Below are 18,627 nucleotides of genomic sequence, written 5' to 3' on the forward strand. Positions count from 1 at the left end.
GGCACAAAAACAGACATTTAGATCAATGAAATAGAATAGAGAATCAAGAAATGGCCCTAAATGTATGGTCAATTAGTCTTTGACAAAGCAGGAAAGAATACCCAATGGAATAAAGACAGCAAATGGTGTTGGGAAAACTGGACAGCAGCATGCAGTATAATGAATCTGGACCACTTTCTTACACCATACACAAACTCAAAATGGATGCAAGACCTAAAATAAGTCAGGAAACCATGAAAATCCTAGAAGAGAAAGCAGGCAAAAACGTTTTTGGCCTCAGCCGTAGAAACTTCTTACTCTGTGTGTCTCCAGACAGAAGGGAAACAAAAGCAAAAATGAACTGTTGGGCCCTCATCAAGATAAAAAGCTTCTGCATGGCAAAGGAAACAGCAAAACTTAAAGGCAACAGATGGAATGGGAGAAGATATTTGCAAACATAACCGATAAAGGGCTAGTATCCAAAATCTGTAAAGAACTTCTCAAACTCAACACCCAAACACAAATAACCCACTGAAGAAATGGGCAAAAGACATGAATAGACACTTTTCTAAAGAAAACATACAGATGGCTAACAGACACATAAAAAAAAAAAAAGCTCAGTATTACTCATCATCAGGGAAATACAGATCAAAAGCACAATGAGATACCACCTCATACCAGCCAGAATGGCTAACATAAACAACTCAGGCAATGACAGATGCTGGCAGGGATGTGAAGAAAGAACCTTTTTGCACTGCTGGTAGGAATGCACACTGGTTCAGCCACTTTGGAAAACAGTATGGAGGTTCAAAAAATTAAAAATAGAACTACCCTACAACCCAGCAATTGCACTACTAGGCATTTATCCAAGGGATACAGGTATGCTGTTTCAGAGGGGCACATGCACCCCAATGTTTATGGCAGTGCTATTGACAATAGCCAAAGTATGCAGACTCCAGATGTCCATCAACAGATGAATTGATAAAGAAGATGTGGTGTGTGTATATATATATATACATACACACACACATACACACACACACACACACACACACAATGGAGTATTACTCGACAATCAAAAATAATGATATCTTGCCATTTGCAACAGCATGGATAAAACTAGGGTGTATTAAGAAAGAAAAATATCATATGACTTCACTCATGTGTGTAATTTAAGATACAAAACAGATGACCATAAGGGAAGAAAAGCAAAAATAATATAAAAACAGGGAAGAGAATAAAACAAAAGAGACTGTTAAATATGTAGAACAAACTGAGGGTTGCTAGAAGGGTTGTGAGAGGAGGGATTAGCCAAATGGACAAGGGGCATTATGGAGGACATTTGTTGGGATGAGCACTGGGTATTATATGTATGGGATAAATCACTGGATTCTATACCCAAAATCATTATTGCACTATATGTTAAATAACTTGGATATAAATTTAAAAAATAAAAAAATAAAATAAATGGAAATTCTATTTAATGTGAAATGCTTAGTCTTCCAAAGATTATTGTAGAGCTAGCTATATGTACACCAGACTCTATAAATGTTATTGACAACTTAAAATTTAAAATTCTTAAAATTTTTAATTTTGTAAAAGACTTAGTATTTTCATAGTATATGTATGTGTGACATTTCCATTTTAGGATGCTGGCAGGAAATTTAATTTTTGAGAAATGATTGTAATATATAACTTAAGGGAACAGAAATATAATGGAATCTGCTGAATTATACACATAGAGGAAATACTAAGTCAAAAATGTCAGATATTGGTTGGTGAAGCTTCTCTTTCACATGGGGTCATACTGGCCAGGTCGTACCAAAAAGGCACACTCCAGCCAAAGTCCAGCTCTGAACTGTCCTGTTTCATGTTTGTATTTAACATTTACCTTTTATCCCTCAACGTTGGTTTCCACTTGTGCAGTAGACACTGAGGTCATCTCCTCAACATTAAAATGTCCTGACATTTTGCATCAGTCATGTAGTTTAAGGAATTGACTTGGGCATTTGAGGCAGGACCTGATAAATCTGACTCAACCAAGAAAATCTGATCCTTCTTGCGTATAATTCGTCTAGAAACCAGGGCTTAAAGCAGTCAGCATATGGCATTCCTTTAGAAACAGGCTGGTTTAGGAATAGGCACATAACTGTTCATCTAGGCCAATGAGACATGCCAAGAAGATTCCTTACAGCCTTCTGGGAAATGTTTTCTCATTGTTAAGTGAGAGTCATTAGGGGGGAAAAAAGGCGATTTTTATTTTTAAACAAAGAGGCATGTAGCTCTAATTGTTACCATCATCCTATGACCATGAAGAAACCAACTTGGTATAGAACTGATATTATCCTGGGTACTTGATAATATTGTTGAAATGAGTTTCAGTCAAATACATCCTGAAGTTCAGTCTACCTCTGAACTTCCAATCGTGTGAACCAATAAAGTTCCTAGTTACTATTTAAGCCAAAAAAGAAACCGAAAAAAAGAAGAAAAAACTTTTCAGAGGTTCCAAGTCAGAACTGTTTGGATTCTTACCATTTTCAACTATTTTTCATTGTGGTATAGAACCTCAATAATGAAAAAGCAAAAGTGCATTCCCACTGAAAACACATAAAGTTATTTATACTTCTTTTAGGATTTTTGTTTGTTGCTCAGAGACTTCCAAAAGAAATAGCATTTACTTCTGAAGTGAATAGTAGGATATTACTAATCTTTGAAAAGTTCAGGTAGTTCATAATTTCTGTGTCATTAGATAGCTTTGAGTAACTCCTTTTGATTTTTCAAGAAACAACTACTCCAGTGTTATTCTTTTGACATTTTGATTAAAAATTTTTTTTATTACGGTGGAAGCACATATTATTAGATTTACCATTGTGACCATTTTAAATGTTACAGTTTGGGTAGTGTGAGATATATTCACATTGTTGTGCAACAGTTCTCTAGAATTTTTTTATTTTGTAATACTGAAATTCTGCACACTAAACACTAATTTCCCCTCGCCTTAACCGTCAGCCCTTAGTAACCAACCAAATCTCTATTTTTCTGTTTCTGTGATTTTGACACCTTTAAAAGGACGCTATTTGTCCTTTCATGACTGTCTTATATTGCTTACCACAGTGACCTTAAGGTTTATCAGTGTGATAGAATTTCCTTCTTTTTTAAGCCTTCACTAACTTTCTCCTTTTTAAAGATTCATGTTTCGAATACATGAAAAGTTCATATATAAGTTATGATGACTTCTTGATACTAGTTTTCCTACAGTGAGTAAAGTCAGTATGCATTAAATTTGGACACTAAATATATTCAGCTTTGGCTGATAGTTACTTCCTCCTTGCCTCTGACCACTGTGTTCTCATTAGCTTCTAAAATTAAAGACAATTTTAATTAAAAGATCAAATTTTTCAGATGAACTATTTCCCTTTCACTCAGTGTCTTCCATGGATGGTTTTTGACAAAACTCATTATCCGAGACAATTAATAGACACTTCAACATTTATCCTCCGAATTCAGTTAACGCTGAATAATTCTAACCTCAGTAGAATCATGCAAATTTATCTAATGAACCATATTCAAGTTGAAACCAGTAACCTGTTAACAACTTTACACCTTTTTTCAGATTTTTAAATTAGTGCATATACAGATAATTTTGTAAGACTCCATTTGGATCATGTCTTGATTTTGAGGTCTATTAATTTATCTATCCAAGATTATCTATTGACTTGGGGTATCTGGGTGGCTCAGTCAGTTGAGTGTCCAGCTCTTATTTCAGCTCAGGTCATGATCCTAGGGTGATGGGATTGAGCCCCGAATCAGAGCTCTGTGCTGAGCATGGAACCTGCTTAAGATTCTCATTCTTTCCCTCCCTCTCTCCCCCTCCCCTCCCTCCCTCCCTCCCTCTCTCACTGTCTGTCTTTCTCTCTGTGTCTCTCTTTCTCTCTCCTTCCCTTCCTCCTCCCTTCTCCCCCACTTGTACTCTCTCTCAAAAAAATTTATTGACCCAAGTTGCTAGATTATTATAAATCTCAATAAACGGGGCAGTTCAGCTTTTTCACTTCTACAATATATGAAGAATTTCATCATTTATAGGCATCTCCTATGTTGGCCTCCTTTGTATTGCTTGAGGAAGTCATTAAACATTGTTAAGACAATAAAACCTTGCCTTTTTATTTTTTATTATTACTATTTTTATTATTGTTTAGCTCTAAAGCATTCAGAAAAACTGCTTAGTTGAGAAACAGCCCAATTTTCTGACTTTCAATTTGGGACTCCTATGTGAAATCTTTGCTTTTTTTAACAAGAAATGTTAAAATAAATATATTTTTCCTTATTAGCAGTCACGTGAGCTGCTTATAATACTCCTGCTTTTTTTTTTTTTCCATTTGAAGGAAGTACAGCCATCTGTTTTCAGTATCTCCAGAGCCCTTCAATTTCTGGTATTCCAGATAGCCTGTGCTATTTTGTTTCACTTTATCTTAAACATTGCTTTCTAAATGTGATGATTTTGCATGATGGGATAAAAGAGAGTTTTAATTTTATTTTTAGTAATTCATTTAAACTTCACACAGCCCTGTAATATGTCTATAGACTAGTCTTTAAATTTTTTAAGTTAATGAATGTCACACAGCTGTCAAGAGGCAGAGTTGGCCTAACTCCCAAGTCTACAGACCTTAAACATTTATGAGTTTTTTTTCATACAACCAATCTTTGAATGACTTTTTGAGATTCTTCACGGTAGGTAAGAATTAATGCCATGAGGTTNAGATTTTTGTGAATTGTATGAATATATGTATATACACCTAAACTTTTGGCTCAGGAATTGCTCCAGGCTCTCAGTTTCCTGCCAGTAGTTACGGAACTTTACTCTTGTTAGTCTCTCGTTAACATCCTTCCTGTTTATATAAAGTTTGGATTGTCTGTATTTGGCTTTGACCTGATACTTCCTTGGGACTCTGCTTCCCCTATAGCTCCCTCTGCTGCAAGCACTGCGGCTACTCTGAGGCACTCTTTTATTCTCAGTCTTTATATCCTGTGAATGATTTCTCCCTCAACAAAACAGAAGTGGGTTCATAGAAATCTCCCTAATTGTTTGGTTGATATTTTGCCTGGCAGATTAATTGCATATTTTCCTGGTGCATATAACACAGTTTATTATACAATTTTTATCTTTTTTTCTCTTTTGCTCCAGATTCATTTACTTATTTGTAGCATATAAATGTTGTTTAGTTTTATAGTATATATCTTTTAAACTCTGAAACAGAAAAAGTTGCCTCAATTCAAGTATGACTTTATTGTAGAAGTCCCATGAAGATCCTAAACATTGAAACATTGCCTTATATAGGGAGAAATTTTTACAACCTGTTATTACCTGTAAAAGCATCAGGCTACAAAATGGTATGGTATCCATTCTTGTGGTCTGATACACATATACAAAATAAACTTTCTGCAGAAAATTTGGCAACAAAAAATCTCCCCCAAAAACTCTGCTAATACAAATCCCTCCTGATTACCACTTAGAGGTAATCATTGTAACTTTATAATATATATTCTTTCATTTTTCTTTATGTGTGTGTCTGTAAAAGTTACATCTCCGCATAAATACATGTAACAAGATGGTAAAAGCCCTCTTAAAGTAAAAGCTTGGCAGACCTGACTTTATACAACCTTTAAACTTAGTAATATACAAAATACTGTCAGAAAAGTTTTGGGGGGCTGGTGCCTGGGTGGCTCAGTCTGTTAAGTGTCCAACTTCAGCTCAGGTCATGATCTCATGGTTCGTGGGTTCAAGCCCTGCATCATGCTGACAGCCAGCTCAGAGCCTGGAGCCTGTTTCAGATGCTGTGTCTCCTTCTCTCTCTGACCCTCCCCTGCTCATGCTCTCTCTTTCTCAGGAAAAAAAAAAAAAAAGTTAAAATTAAAAGAAAAAGGTTTTTTTTTTAAATGTAGTGACAATATGGAGAAAATATTTGTAACATATCTATTAATCAGATGCAAGAAATAACTTAGTTTTCTGTATATCACTAATTAGTATCACCATCCATCTATCACATTATACCAGTCAAGAACTTCAGTTTATCCTACATACCTTCCTCATCCTCCCTTCTCATATCCAACTGATCTCCTAGTATTTCCTGGGCATGTCTGGAATTTATCCATTTCTTCCATTAAATTCAAGCTTCCAGCATAATTTTTTTGTACTAACTGCAGTAGCTCCTTAACTGATCTGCCTACTTTCATACTAAATTCTAATTTATATTCCATACTGTACAAAGTGATCTTTTTTTTAAAAAAAAAAAGTTTATTTATTTATGAGAGAGAAAGAACACATGCTGGGGAGGAGCAGAGAGAGGGAGACACAGAATCTGAAGCAGGCTGCAGGCTGTGAGCTGTCAGCACAGAGTCTGATGCAGGGCTCGAACCCACGAATAGCGAGATCATGACCTGAGCTGACGTCAGATGCCTAACCAACTGAGGTGCCCCACAAAGTGATCTTTTTGAAAACATTCCAAATCACAGACCATCTTAGAAAAATAGACAGTCATTGACCATGTGTGTGTATGAGAGAGACAGAAATACATAGAGATTGATACATTCTTTGAGAAAAATGAACCAGGCCCCTGTAAGCCATACATACTTAATATCACAGGGCTCTATGGTGCCTTTTGTACTCTCTTAACCTGGAACACACTTTTCTTCCATATACCTATATATTCTTCAGAGAATCCTGACCCCACTGAATCAGATTATCCTATTACTCACTCCTAAACACCACAAAATTCTCTATCATAAGACTTACCAAAATTTTACAGTAATCTAACTCTTTGAATAATCTAACTCTTTTACTGGACTGTAAGCTTTGAGGGAAAGATCTATGTTTGCTTTTGCTTATGATTGTATTCTTAGCGTGTAACATAGTACTAAATACATACCAGACACCTGTCTTAGCTTTGGGTGGGATAACAAACTACCATAGATTAGGTGGCTTCAACAAGAGGCCTTTGTTTCTCATGGTTCCAGAGACTGAGGAATTCAAGGTCAAGGTGCTGGCCAGTTCTCTGTCTGGTGAGGGCCCTTTTCCTGCCTTGCAGATGGCGGCCATTTTCTGTGTCCTTTTTGGCAGAGAGACAGTGAGCTCTAGTCGCTTATTCTTCTGTAACAACTGTAGTCCCATCATGGGTGCGCCACCCTCATGATTTCATCTAAGCCTAATTATTTACCAAAAGTCCCACCCCTCTAACACCATCACTTTGGAGGTTAGGATTTCAACATGAAATTTGGGGGGATATAAACATTCAGTCTGTAAAAACACCGCCCAAGTATTTGTTGAGTTAGTGAACACATTAGAAATACAACCCAGAGATGTAAATAAGTTCACAAAAGGAGAAAATACAAGTGCCAGTAAACATATCCAGATATTTTCAACCTCATATGTGATCAGGAAATTAAGTTTTATCCCATCATGTTGGGAAAATTTTTAAAGATTGATAGGGTTAGGTGTACATTTAAGAACATGTCCATTAAGCGGATGATAAGAAATGTATGATTCAGCTGTACTGTGGAATATTTTTCAGCTGTTATAATGCATTGGGTTCCTGTGCATTGAAAATAACCTCATTAGTTTTTGTTTTTCAAAAAGAACCTCAAAGTGACTTTGTGTATATGTTTATATACACACATATAATCTCATAGTAAAGTTATTGGAAAAATTCAATTGGTAATGTTTATCTCTGGTGAGGGAACATAATCATAGAAGAAGTATAAAGGAGTTCTTTTTTCCTTTTTTTTTTTTAAACTGGACCTTTTTTTTTAACCATTTTTATAATGAGAATATTTTTATAGTCATGAAAATATATATGTGAATGAGAGTTAAGGTGGTTAGGGATATAGAGGAAAGGAGCCCATGCTTTATGTATAGAAAAGTAAAATCAGGAAATCCAAAGGAGCATTATAAGCAGTTCCATATTGTTTGAGCCTAAAGTGTGATATAAGATGGAAGAGAAATGAAGCTGAAAAAGAAGACAAAACGAGATCATTGAGTGCATTGTATGTTTTCTCTTAGTATGGTACAACCATGCAAAGATTTTAAGTAGGAAATTGACCCCAGTCTTTTTAAATAGGTGACTTTCGGCGATGCACGGTTGACACAGTGGAAGAGATTCCTAACCTTTTTATATCTGGATCCCTTTTTCAGATTTGATGACGCCTGTGGATACTTTTCTCAGGATTGTACTTTTGGATGTATAAAGTAAAATACAAAGTACACCGAAAACCAGTTCTATTGGATTACATTTATCAAAATATTGGAAAAACACATTTATGGTATAGTTACATATGTGCTTGCTTAGTAACATGTTAAATAAAAAGACCAATACTTTAATTTCAAAAAATGTTGAGCATAAACAGTGTTTTAAGATCTTTGCATCAGTTGAATGGCCTTCTGATGATTCCATCAACCCAGGTTAAGAACTGTTGCATATGGCATAAGACTGGGAACATGGAGATCAGTTAGGAAACCAGTCTGATGTGGAGATCATGAAAAATCTTAATGGAGACCATCTGAAGTGATCTTATAAAAGTCTTTCTAATTATCATTAAATATTAACATTTTTGTATTAGTAAAGCAGTGTGTGCATTATAGAAAAATTAGGAAATAAGATTTAAAACCAGAAAAGTCCTATGGTGCTTTTTTTAAAAACTCTACTGTCCTTGGTTTTGATTGTTAACTCTTACATAGGAATTTTCCTCATTGGTTATGCATTTAGTCTTAATGATGATATCATTGCTTAACTGTCTTCTCATTGATTTTACAGATTTTTGATTGGTCAGGGAGCACATGTAGGAGCTGTCAACAGTGAAGGAGACACACCATTAGATATTGCTGAGGAGGAGGCAATGGAAGAGCTACTTCAGAATGAAGTTAATCGGCAAGGTAATATAAAAGCACCCTAAATGGAGGAAATGTTTAAAACTGTTTTAGAAAGAATATGGTACTTGACTTCTGTAATAAAATAATTGTTGACATTGAAGGAGAAGTCATAATTTGAGTAGGAAAAAAAAATCACCTTCCGTAACAATATGTGTAGTATGACTCTTTGAAAAAATAAATGATTCTCAACAGTACATCTTTTTAATACTGTTAAAATTTTTTAAATATCATAAGATATAGAATCAGACAAAATTATATAGTAATAAAAACTTGGGAGAGAAAATAGGCAGAGAGGGTCAGAAAATGCACAGAGTGAATGAGATACATTGCAAATTTAAATAGAGCAGTCAAGAAGTCCTCACTGATTAGTGGGTATTTAGGTTAAGATCTGAATGAGAGGGAATGAATCATGTGAGTCTGGGAAAAGAACACTCCAGACAGGAAGTAACGAGTACAAGGAGGGGAGAGTGCGTGGTATATTCAGAGAAACAACAAGTAGGCTGGTGTGACTGAAGTAGGCAGAACAAGGAAGAGGCTGGAAGGAGATGATGTCACAGAGGTAATTGTGAACCATATCACATAAGGCTTTGTGGGCCATTGGAAGGACTTCGGCTTCCAAGTGAAGTAGGGAACCAGTGAGGAATTGAGGTAAAGGAGTGACATGATCTGACTTACTTTAGAAAGGATCTCTGTGGCTGTTGTGTTGAGCATAAATTGTAGGAGGGTAAGGGCAGAAGTAGGTGGTAGTGGACAAAGTAATGAGAAGAGGTCAGATCTTAGATCTATTTTGAGGGTTTGGCCAAGAGGATTATTGAGTGATTAAGGGTATGGTATGCAAGAAAGAAGGGGTAAATTAGATGTGAATATTGTGGGAAAAGTAGGGTTTGTGGGGAAAGTTCAGGAATTCATTTTCAGATGTGTCAAGTTTGTTTTGCTGATATATAAACAGATGAATATGTGAGCAGAGAGAGGTACAGTCTGAAAATATAAATTTAAGAGACATCAGTTTATAGATGAAGAGTGATTATTTATGGGTAAAGTTTTGTTTAGGAACGATGAGTGTTTTAAACTGATTATAATAAAAACCACTCAGTGTGTCCTGTAAATGGTGTATGAATTGTATTTTGAGATATAATATATAATGTGTATATTTTTGTGTGTATATATAATATCTAATGGTGAAGGGCATCCATTTTATAGGCATTAAATGCAACAAATATCTCCAAGCAGGAAATAAGCTTGATTAGATTTGGTTTTTAGTAGTATATAGCTGATGGCAGTTTGGAGGATAATTTAGAATGGGAAATAAATACATGGTGGCATATCTTCCTTGAAGAAGGCTCTTAAATTGGTTCTGCTGAAAGATGATAAGGACAAAACACTTACATTTTAAGATAGAAAAGAGCAGGATGATGAAGAATTGAATGTGGAGATAAAGGAAGAATTGAGGCCACCTGTTTGCCTCCTGCAGTTTTTAGTTTAAGACTTACTGATGCTTAGGGGTACCTAGGTGGCTCAGGCATTTAAGTGTTCCAACTCTTGGTTACAGCTCAGGTCATGAACTCACAGTTCATGAGTTTAAACCCTGCATCGGGCTGTGTGCTGATGGCACGGAACCTGCTTGGGATTCTCTCTCTCCCTCACTTTCTGCCCCTCTCCTGCTCACTTGCCTTCTTTCTCTCTCTAAAAATAAATAAACTTTAAAAAGCCCCCCTCCCCAAACAAATTAATGATGGCTAAATACATATGGGAAAATATGGGACAAAGCAAGAACAGATTTAGAAAGTATGTGAATTTGTTTGGGGATATATTGAATTTGTGACAGCTAACAGACATCCAGATGACAGTTTTGTTGCATTGCTGAAACTTAGGAGATGGCAAGATGGAAAATGTAAATCTGGGAGAATAATAGATGAGATCACCCTGGAACTGAACAGTGAAAAGCTAACACTAATAATAGTAGCTACCTCTTACTAAATGCTGATTATATATGTGTCAGGAATTGAGCAAATGGGCTCATCTGCACAATTCTAAGAGTTTACTACTACTATTACCCCCATTTTACAGATGAGAAATTGAGACTTAGTGATTTGCCAAGGATCATATGGGTGAGAAGTACTATAGTTTAGTCCCAGATAGTGTGACAGATATCTTGAGCCCACACTTTTCATCACTACCGTACTGCATTTATTAAAAATATCTCATAGAAGATACTTCGTGATGTTCATTTTATTCATATAATGAGAATTCATGAACTTATAGCATATCTTTATTTAGATTAACAAAATGAAGGGATTATCACTAATAGATTTTAGTGATTATAAAAAGAGCACCTTAAATATACCTCTTGCAGTGATAAGATTACTCAAATTGTTTATCCTGATATAAATGCTTTTATTTCATATTTTCTAATTTTTTAGCTCTAATTTCTCATTTAATATATTTGATCAGTAACTAGTCATGCTTAAGTAAGTTGCCTTTGAAACTAGTAATGAGTTGTGATGCCCAGCTGGCTCAGTCTGTAGAGCATGCAATTCCTGATCTTGAAGATTGAAAGGTAGTTAAAAGAATTTCTGGTTTATATATATATATATATATTTTTTTTTTTTTATGTTTTTTATTTATTCCTGAGAGAGAGAGACGGCATGAGCAGGGGAGGGTCAGAGAGAGAGGGAGACACAGAATCCGAAACAGGCTCCAGGCTCTGAGCTGGCAGTCTGCACAGAGCCCGACGCGGGGCTCGAACCCACGAACCGCGAGATCATGACCTAAGCGAAAGCCGGACGCTCAACCGACTAAACCACCCAGGCGCCCCAATTTCTGGTTTATATTTTAATGCAACTGTCTTTATTTAGCTTGGGACACAAGTCAATCTTTGTATCTCTTAGCTGTAACCAAACTTCAGTTTATTCTTATTTTTTTCTTAATAGGAGATTTGCCTACATTTCAGTCTTTACTGTTTTTCAACAGTAGTGACAGATGTTAAATCATCTCAACACTTTACTATATTATACCCAGTTTAGTTTCAACACATACTGTTTTCATTGTTTAAAAATCTTGTAATTTTCATACGTGGGCTAAGGACCAGGTACATGCATTATAGGATTTTCTTTCTGTTAGACCATAAACCAAGAAAAGAGAAGCAGAATCATAGGCATTTAGAGCTGATCATGATAGTTAACACCTGGGTGCTTGCTTCTGATCTAAGAATTTCACATATATTAATTTAATCCTCACAACAACCTTATGGAATAGGTGCTTTCATTGCCCTTTTTTTTTTAAACAAATCAGTATTTTAGAAATAAACAATATTAGCATAGATTAAGTGTCTTGCCCCAAATAACAGAGCTAGTAAGTCACAGGTAAGTAATTGAAACCCAGCAGTCTAGGTTCAATATCAGTGTTCTTAACCTGTTCTACTAATATTCAAAGAAGTTATGGCTTTCTTGAGGTCACTAGCTAGTTAAAACAATGGAACTGGAAAACAAGTAATATGTACTATAATAAGGGCCACCCCTTCTTTAGAAAATTTTAATGATCTAAAGTAGGGTCTATAATCAGTAGTCTTTTAAAAACATATTTTAATATGACAGCAGAGCTTTTCTTTCTAACTAGATTGTCTTAAACATAAGAAATTCCCTTCACGCATACTTTAATTTTAAACTTGGGTTGTTTTATATATAATTCATAGAAGAACATGATTTAGAAGCAGAAAAAAGGTAATTGCTTTGGATCAGCTAAGGATAGGATGAAATTAGATAAATTGAGAAGTAAATATTTTCCTAATTTCAGGTTCAGAGGAAATTTAGAATAGTAAAAGATAATAAAAATAAGAATGTTCAAGATGGCAAAGACAAAAATGATCAAGATAATATAAGAGGTTCATGTTTTAAGAGACATAGTAAAAGAATAAAGTGTAAGAAAAATCAGTCTGAGAAAAATCATTTAGTAAAAAGATTATATTTAAGAGCAGCTGGGAGGCTCAGTTGAGCATTGACTCTTGATTTCAGCTCAGGTCACGATCTCACAGTTCGAGCCCCACATTGGGCTCTGCACTGACAGTGTGGAGTCTGCTTGTGATTCTCTCCCTCTTCCTCTGCCCCTCCCTCTCTCAAAATAAATAAATAAACTTTAAAAAAGGGTTATATTTAATGTATTATGATTATAATTTTATAATATCTTTTCTGAATAACATTAGAAGGCATCTTAAATAAAATGAGCTGATTATCTTTCGGTAGGAAATTTTTGAGATATAAAATTGATTCATTAGAAATGGCGATATTTTTAAAATAAAGATTATAATAAGTTTTACCCATTACACATATATAGTATATATAATTGGTTGTTTTTATAAAACTTTTGGGAAATCTTGTTTTTTGTTTTTTGTTTTTTTCAGTTTATTTATTTTGAGAGAGAAAATGTGTGCATGTGCACAAGTTGGGGAGGGGCAGAGAACGAAGAGAAAGAGAATTCCAAGTAGGCTTCACACTGTCAGTACAGTGTTCGAACTCACGCACTGTGAGATCATGACCTGAGTCGGTGTTTAACCCACTGAGCCACCCAGGCGCCCTTTTGGGAAGTCTTATTGCAAGTTTCTTTCAGATGTGATTATGAGATATAACATTCTCTAGTTTGAAGATGACTTTACCTATACTTATGTAATTTGGGGATTGTAAAAATGTTTTCAATTATGGTCTACTTTTTAAAAGTTGAGCTTCAGTTGAATGGTTTAGATATGGCTTAAATGGTAATTTGCTTAGACAAGGGAAGGATCCAGTCCATGTAGAAGATAATAACTTGCACAAAGCACACAAGCATGATGTATTTGGGGACCTTTTTGGAAAACAGATGGTAAGAATACTGGGTGATGCTAGAAGAGAAAGAGTAGAGATTAAAAGTGCACTGAGACCAAATCATAAAAAGGCTTTGTCTTCTACACTAAAGAACTTGAATTTTGTCTTACAGGGAGTTAACAATCATTGACAAATTTATGTAGAAAAATAAAATGATTGTCTTTTGATATGGAAAAACTGGGCTGACAGTGGTATGGGAAATGAATTGGAACTTAGTGAGATTAAATGGGTTACAGGCCAATAATAATAGTAGTCAAAGTGTGGGATATAGGACATGAACTAAGATGTCGATGAACTAAGGTATCAAGATGACACTCTAAGAGATGGCACCTCAAAGTCTGTGAACTAATTGGTGAAGTGGGAAAGTGCTGGCTAAGTAATGGTACCTAGTAGAGTAAATATAAGACAGGGAGCAAGCAGACTGACTAGGGAAATTGAGTTAAGATTTTAGTGTGAGGTTTCAGATACCTATGGACATATAATTTTATTATAATATTTGCCCATCTTGACTCTTCCATTCTCCAAGCACAGATAATCCAACTGACTACTTGATATCTCCAATTAGATGTCTGTTAGGGCATCTTAAACTTCACATTTCTCATAGTGAAAATTTAAATTTTCCAGTTGCTCCGGCAGAAAACCTTTGATTCATACATGACCTTTCTTTTTCTCCTACATCCAAACTAACAGCATATTCTGTTGGTATACCTTGAAGAATCCAGACTCTAACCTCTTTATTAACCTTCACTGCTGCCAGCCTGGTTTAAACTCTTAATCTCTTGACAGAATTATTGCAGTATCCTCCAGTTTGATACCTCAGTTTCTTCTCTTAACTTTTCAGCTTAAATGATTCTCTAAAATTAAGTCAGATTATATCACTCTGCTCATTGTTCTCACTACTGTGTAGACATCCTGGCCTTCTAAGCAGAACATTCCAAGCAGGCTTCTGCGTCAGAGCTTACTAGGACTTCCCTGTGTCTGGAATGTCTCCTAGATTACATAGTATAACTACCACTCTCTATTTTTTGCTGTAATGTCACCTTATCAAAGACACTGTTTTGGTTTTTTTTTAACCAAACCTTATAAAATAACAGCTTTTTCTCATTACCCTCTGTCCCTTTACTTTGCTGTATTTTTCTTCACATAGGTGTATCTTCTATGATCTAAGAAGTTTACTTCTATCCCCAGTGAATCTTCTAAAAGCACCTGACATCTAGTAGGCAATCAGTGCATATTGAATGGGTGGGTAAATGGATGAATGAAAGAAAAAAAATCCTGGCTAGATAGTTGGAAACATGGATATGAATTATAGGAGAGATCTTAGCCAAGGAGAGGTGTGTGTATGTGTCAGATTGTGATTTTTTACTCATTTATTCATTCATCATTTACTTAGTATACATTTACTGACCCCTTTTAATTTGTATTAGGTACTTATTTAACAGTGGGGATACAAAATAAAAAAGTAGTATTTCTACCTTTAATAAGTTTGTAGACTTCTGGAACAAAAAATACTATAAATGCATGGTGGTGTGTGCTGTTTATTAAATAGCCACCAGTTGAAGCCATGAGACAACATGAGATCATTTAGGCATTTCAAGATTATCTTTTCTATTTTAATTTTTTTCCTCAGGATTTTGAACTCTTTAAAAAAGAAGTAGCGAGGGGCACCTGGGTGGCTTAGTTGGTTAAGCGTCTGACTTTCGCTTGGGTCATGATCTTNTCAATTTTTTTGAAAAAAGGATTTATTGGTAAAAAGAAAGTCAAAGTAATATTTGTGGGCTAAAAAGTAAATATAATCAGTAGAAAAGGCTAATGAAATATCTACAGCATTCCCACATTTCTTTATTTAACCAGCTTGATATTAGCCTATTTTTGAAAAATATATTTTCACTTTTAATTTTTACTTAAAACTTGAAATGTTTTGGATAATTTTATTTACCACATAGGAAGAACATTTTCTATAAAGAAAAAAATAAAAGCAATTTTTATTTTATCAGGGGTTGATATAGAAGCAGCACGAAAGGAAGAAGAACGGATAATGCTTAGAGATGCAAGGCAGTGGCTAAATAGCGGTCAAATAAATGATGTCCGGCATGCAAAATCTGGAGGTACAGCACTTCACGTTGCAGCCGCGAAAGGCTATACAGAAGTTTTAAAGTAAGTATTGTTTTCACAGTCCTATTTCTACTTTTTTTTTCTTATTTCATTGTTCCTTTTCTTAAGATACCTGCAGACATTATTTTGAAACAGTTTAATAAAAGTCATTTAATGTCTGTTTACAGGAAAAGGAGAAAGCTACCTTGAATATTATTGCTTTGTTCCTAAAGCACTTTGTTTTCTCTTGAATTTTGATTATTTTTTTATCTGGTTGCAGTTTCCCAATAACATCAATCTAATGTTGATGCATTAGACAACCATTATGTGTTACTTTCTGGGCTGGTAAGTTACTACAGAGTCACTTTGAAGTTCCCAGGGTGGCTAACTCTGGTTACTGAGACTAAGAACAGTGCTTTGTTATAAGCATATCAAATTCAGAATGTTTGATTCCTGGTGAGTATTTACATGTAATTTATCTAAAACGCAGTTTTCTTTTTACTGCGTAACAGTGGGACTCAGAGTGCTTTTAGCATAATATTAAATATCAAGGCATAAGCAACTGAGACTTTACAGTTGATCAGCAAATTTCATTGAAACAAAACTCTTTTATGTGACAATAAATTTTAGTTTGTTTTACTTATGCAGTGCAAAAGTGTTGGCAGCCAAATGAAAAAAATAACACAGTGTGTAACTTTTATTATATGTATGTGAAAGGAAATAAGACTAGCCCTCAGCAAAATCTTCTGCACCCTTTATGTTGTTTCACAAGAGCTTCTAATATCAGTCTATTCTCCTTATTTATTCTCCCTGCTCAGTAAAAACAATGAAGTTTAAGTGGGTCAACTAGTCCCAAGTTTCCTCCTCTTTTCAATCCCTACTTACTTCAATAATTGAAACCTTCTAGAATAGTGAAGTTAACTTTTAATTACTTTTCGTATCCCCCTATGTGTTTTCTCTAATCCAAGACTTAGCAAAGTCTTGGATCCAAAGACTTAGCTAATTAGACCCCATTAGCAGGTGAGGAATGAACCTTACGACTTGACAACAGGATTTTTTTAAAGAAAAAAAAAGAAATTATTAAGAATATTGCAAATAGTAAAGGTAATGTTTTTTTAAGTAGTAGATTGCACTGTAAAATAGTTTTCTAGACAGCTTCTAAGGGGTCTTTGTAATTAAGTTATCTAGGCTCTTAAATTCTTTGTTGATATTCTCAGTGTGGATTGGGATATATTTTAAACTCCTCAAATTAGTACATAAGACCATTAGTCATCCTCTTGTAAGCTAGGCTGCTATCATTGCTCCTCAGGCATGCATTATCCAACTATATATATCTACTTGAAGTTCTGTCATGATGTCTTAATGCCTACTTTGTTTCTGTTTAGATACCTTCATTCACCATCTCTTCAACTCGGAGGCAAATTCCTTTCCATCCTTTGACTAAGTTCAAGGCTCTTAAGCCTCTGGGGAAAAAAAAACGCTCAACCTTATTCATAAGTGCAGTTAAAGCTACAATGAATCCCTACCACTTTTCATCTATCATATTGGCAAAGATTAAAATGTTTGGCACATTGTTGGCAAGGTTGGGGAAAAGGCACTCTTTTACTGGTGAAAGTATGACAATTGAGCAGATTTCTCAAAGTAGCAATTATTCTTTGGCTTAACAGTTCTACCTCTAGAATTTTTTTTTTTTTTAACACAGATATTCTCAGAGGAAATAAGGTGTGTGCTAACAGCACTGTTTATACTAGGAGTACGAGAATGTTGAGTAAATTCTGATATATCCCTTGACTGGTATACTCTTGTAACAATTAAAACACTACATATGGACAGGAAGAACACTAGGATGTATTAATTATATATAAAAAAAAAAACCAAGGACAGAAGATGCATCATTTGTGTTTATTGTTTTAAATTTTAGGGGCAACCGCTGACTCAGTCAGTGGAGTATAGGAGTATTGGTCTTGGAGTTGAGGCTTTGGACTCCCTGCTGGGTGTAGAGATTACTTAAAATCTTTTTTTTTTTTTTTAATGTTTATTTTGAGAGAGAGAGCACATGCGCGCACATGAGTGGGGAATGGGCAGAGAAACAGGGAGAGAGAGAATCCCAAGCAGATTCCATGCTGTCAGCATGGAGCCTGGTGTGGGGCTTGAGCCCATAAACAGTAAGATTATGACCTGAGCTGAAATTTTGGATGCTTAACTGACAAGTGCCCCTTAAAGACAAAATCTTCAAGAAAAATAATTTTTTTTGTTATTTGCTGATACATACTTAAAATTTCTCTGTAAGGATCCAATCAAAATTAGCAGTATGACTATTTAAGGGAGGAGAAACTGGTGAACTGGTGGGCTAAAGGTCAGCAGTGGGAGTGACTTCCCTATGTAGCCATTTATTCTTTTTTATTTTAGTTTAGTTTTTAATATTTCTGAGAGAGAGAGCGAGAGAGAGAGCGCGAGAGCGTGAGCAGGGATGGTCAGAGAGAGAGGGAGATACAGAATCTAAACAGGCTCCAGGCTCTGAGCTAGCTGTCAGCACAGAGCCCGATGCGGGGCTCTAACCAATGAACTGTGAGATCATGACCTGAGCCAAAGTCGGATGCTTAACCGACTGAGACATCCAGGTGCCCCATATTCTTTTTTATTTTTGAACTTTGTAAATATATTACTTAAAAAAATAAATAAGTAAAAATATATAAATATATAAATAGAGAAATAAATAGAAGATACTGGTTTCAAATGTAACCCTACCCATTATATCTTCCCACTCCCCCACAAACATAA

The 18,627-nt window shown here is 35.2% G+C and overlaps 1 protein-coding gene across 1 annotated transcript in view; it reads left to right on the forward strand.

Moving 5' to 3' along the window:
- PPP1R12A (protein phosphatase 1 regulatory subunit 12A) overlaps nucleotides 1-18,627 on the forward strand; it is a 155,129-nt gene that overhangs the window by 65,361 nt on the left and 71,141 nt on the right. Inside the window, 3 exon segments of the mRNA XM_077770237.1 lie at nucleotides 8,784-8,902; nucleotides 15,750-15,913; nucleotides 17,232-17,428. Of these exon segments, the coding sequence (XP_077626363.1) occupies nucleotides 8,784-8,902; nucleotides 15,750-15,913; nucleotides 17,232-17,428 (480 nt within the window).

Source organism: Crocuta crocuta, unplaced genomic scaffold (genome assembly GCF_008692635.1).
Source record: "Crocuta crocuta isolate KB4526 unplaced genomic scaffold, BGI_CrCroc_1.0 scaffold317, whole genome shotgun sequence".
Taxonomy (NCBI): Eukaryota; Metazoa; Chordata; class Mammalia; order Carnivora; family Hyaenidae; genus Crocuta; species Crocuta crocuta.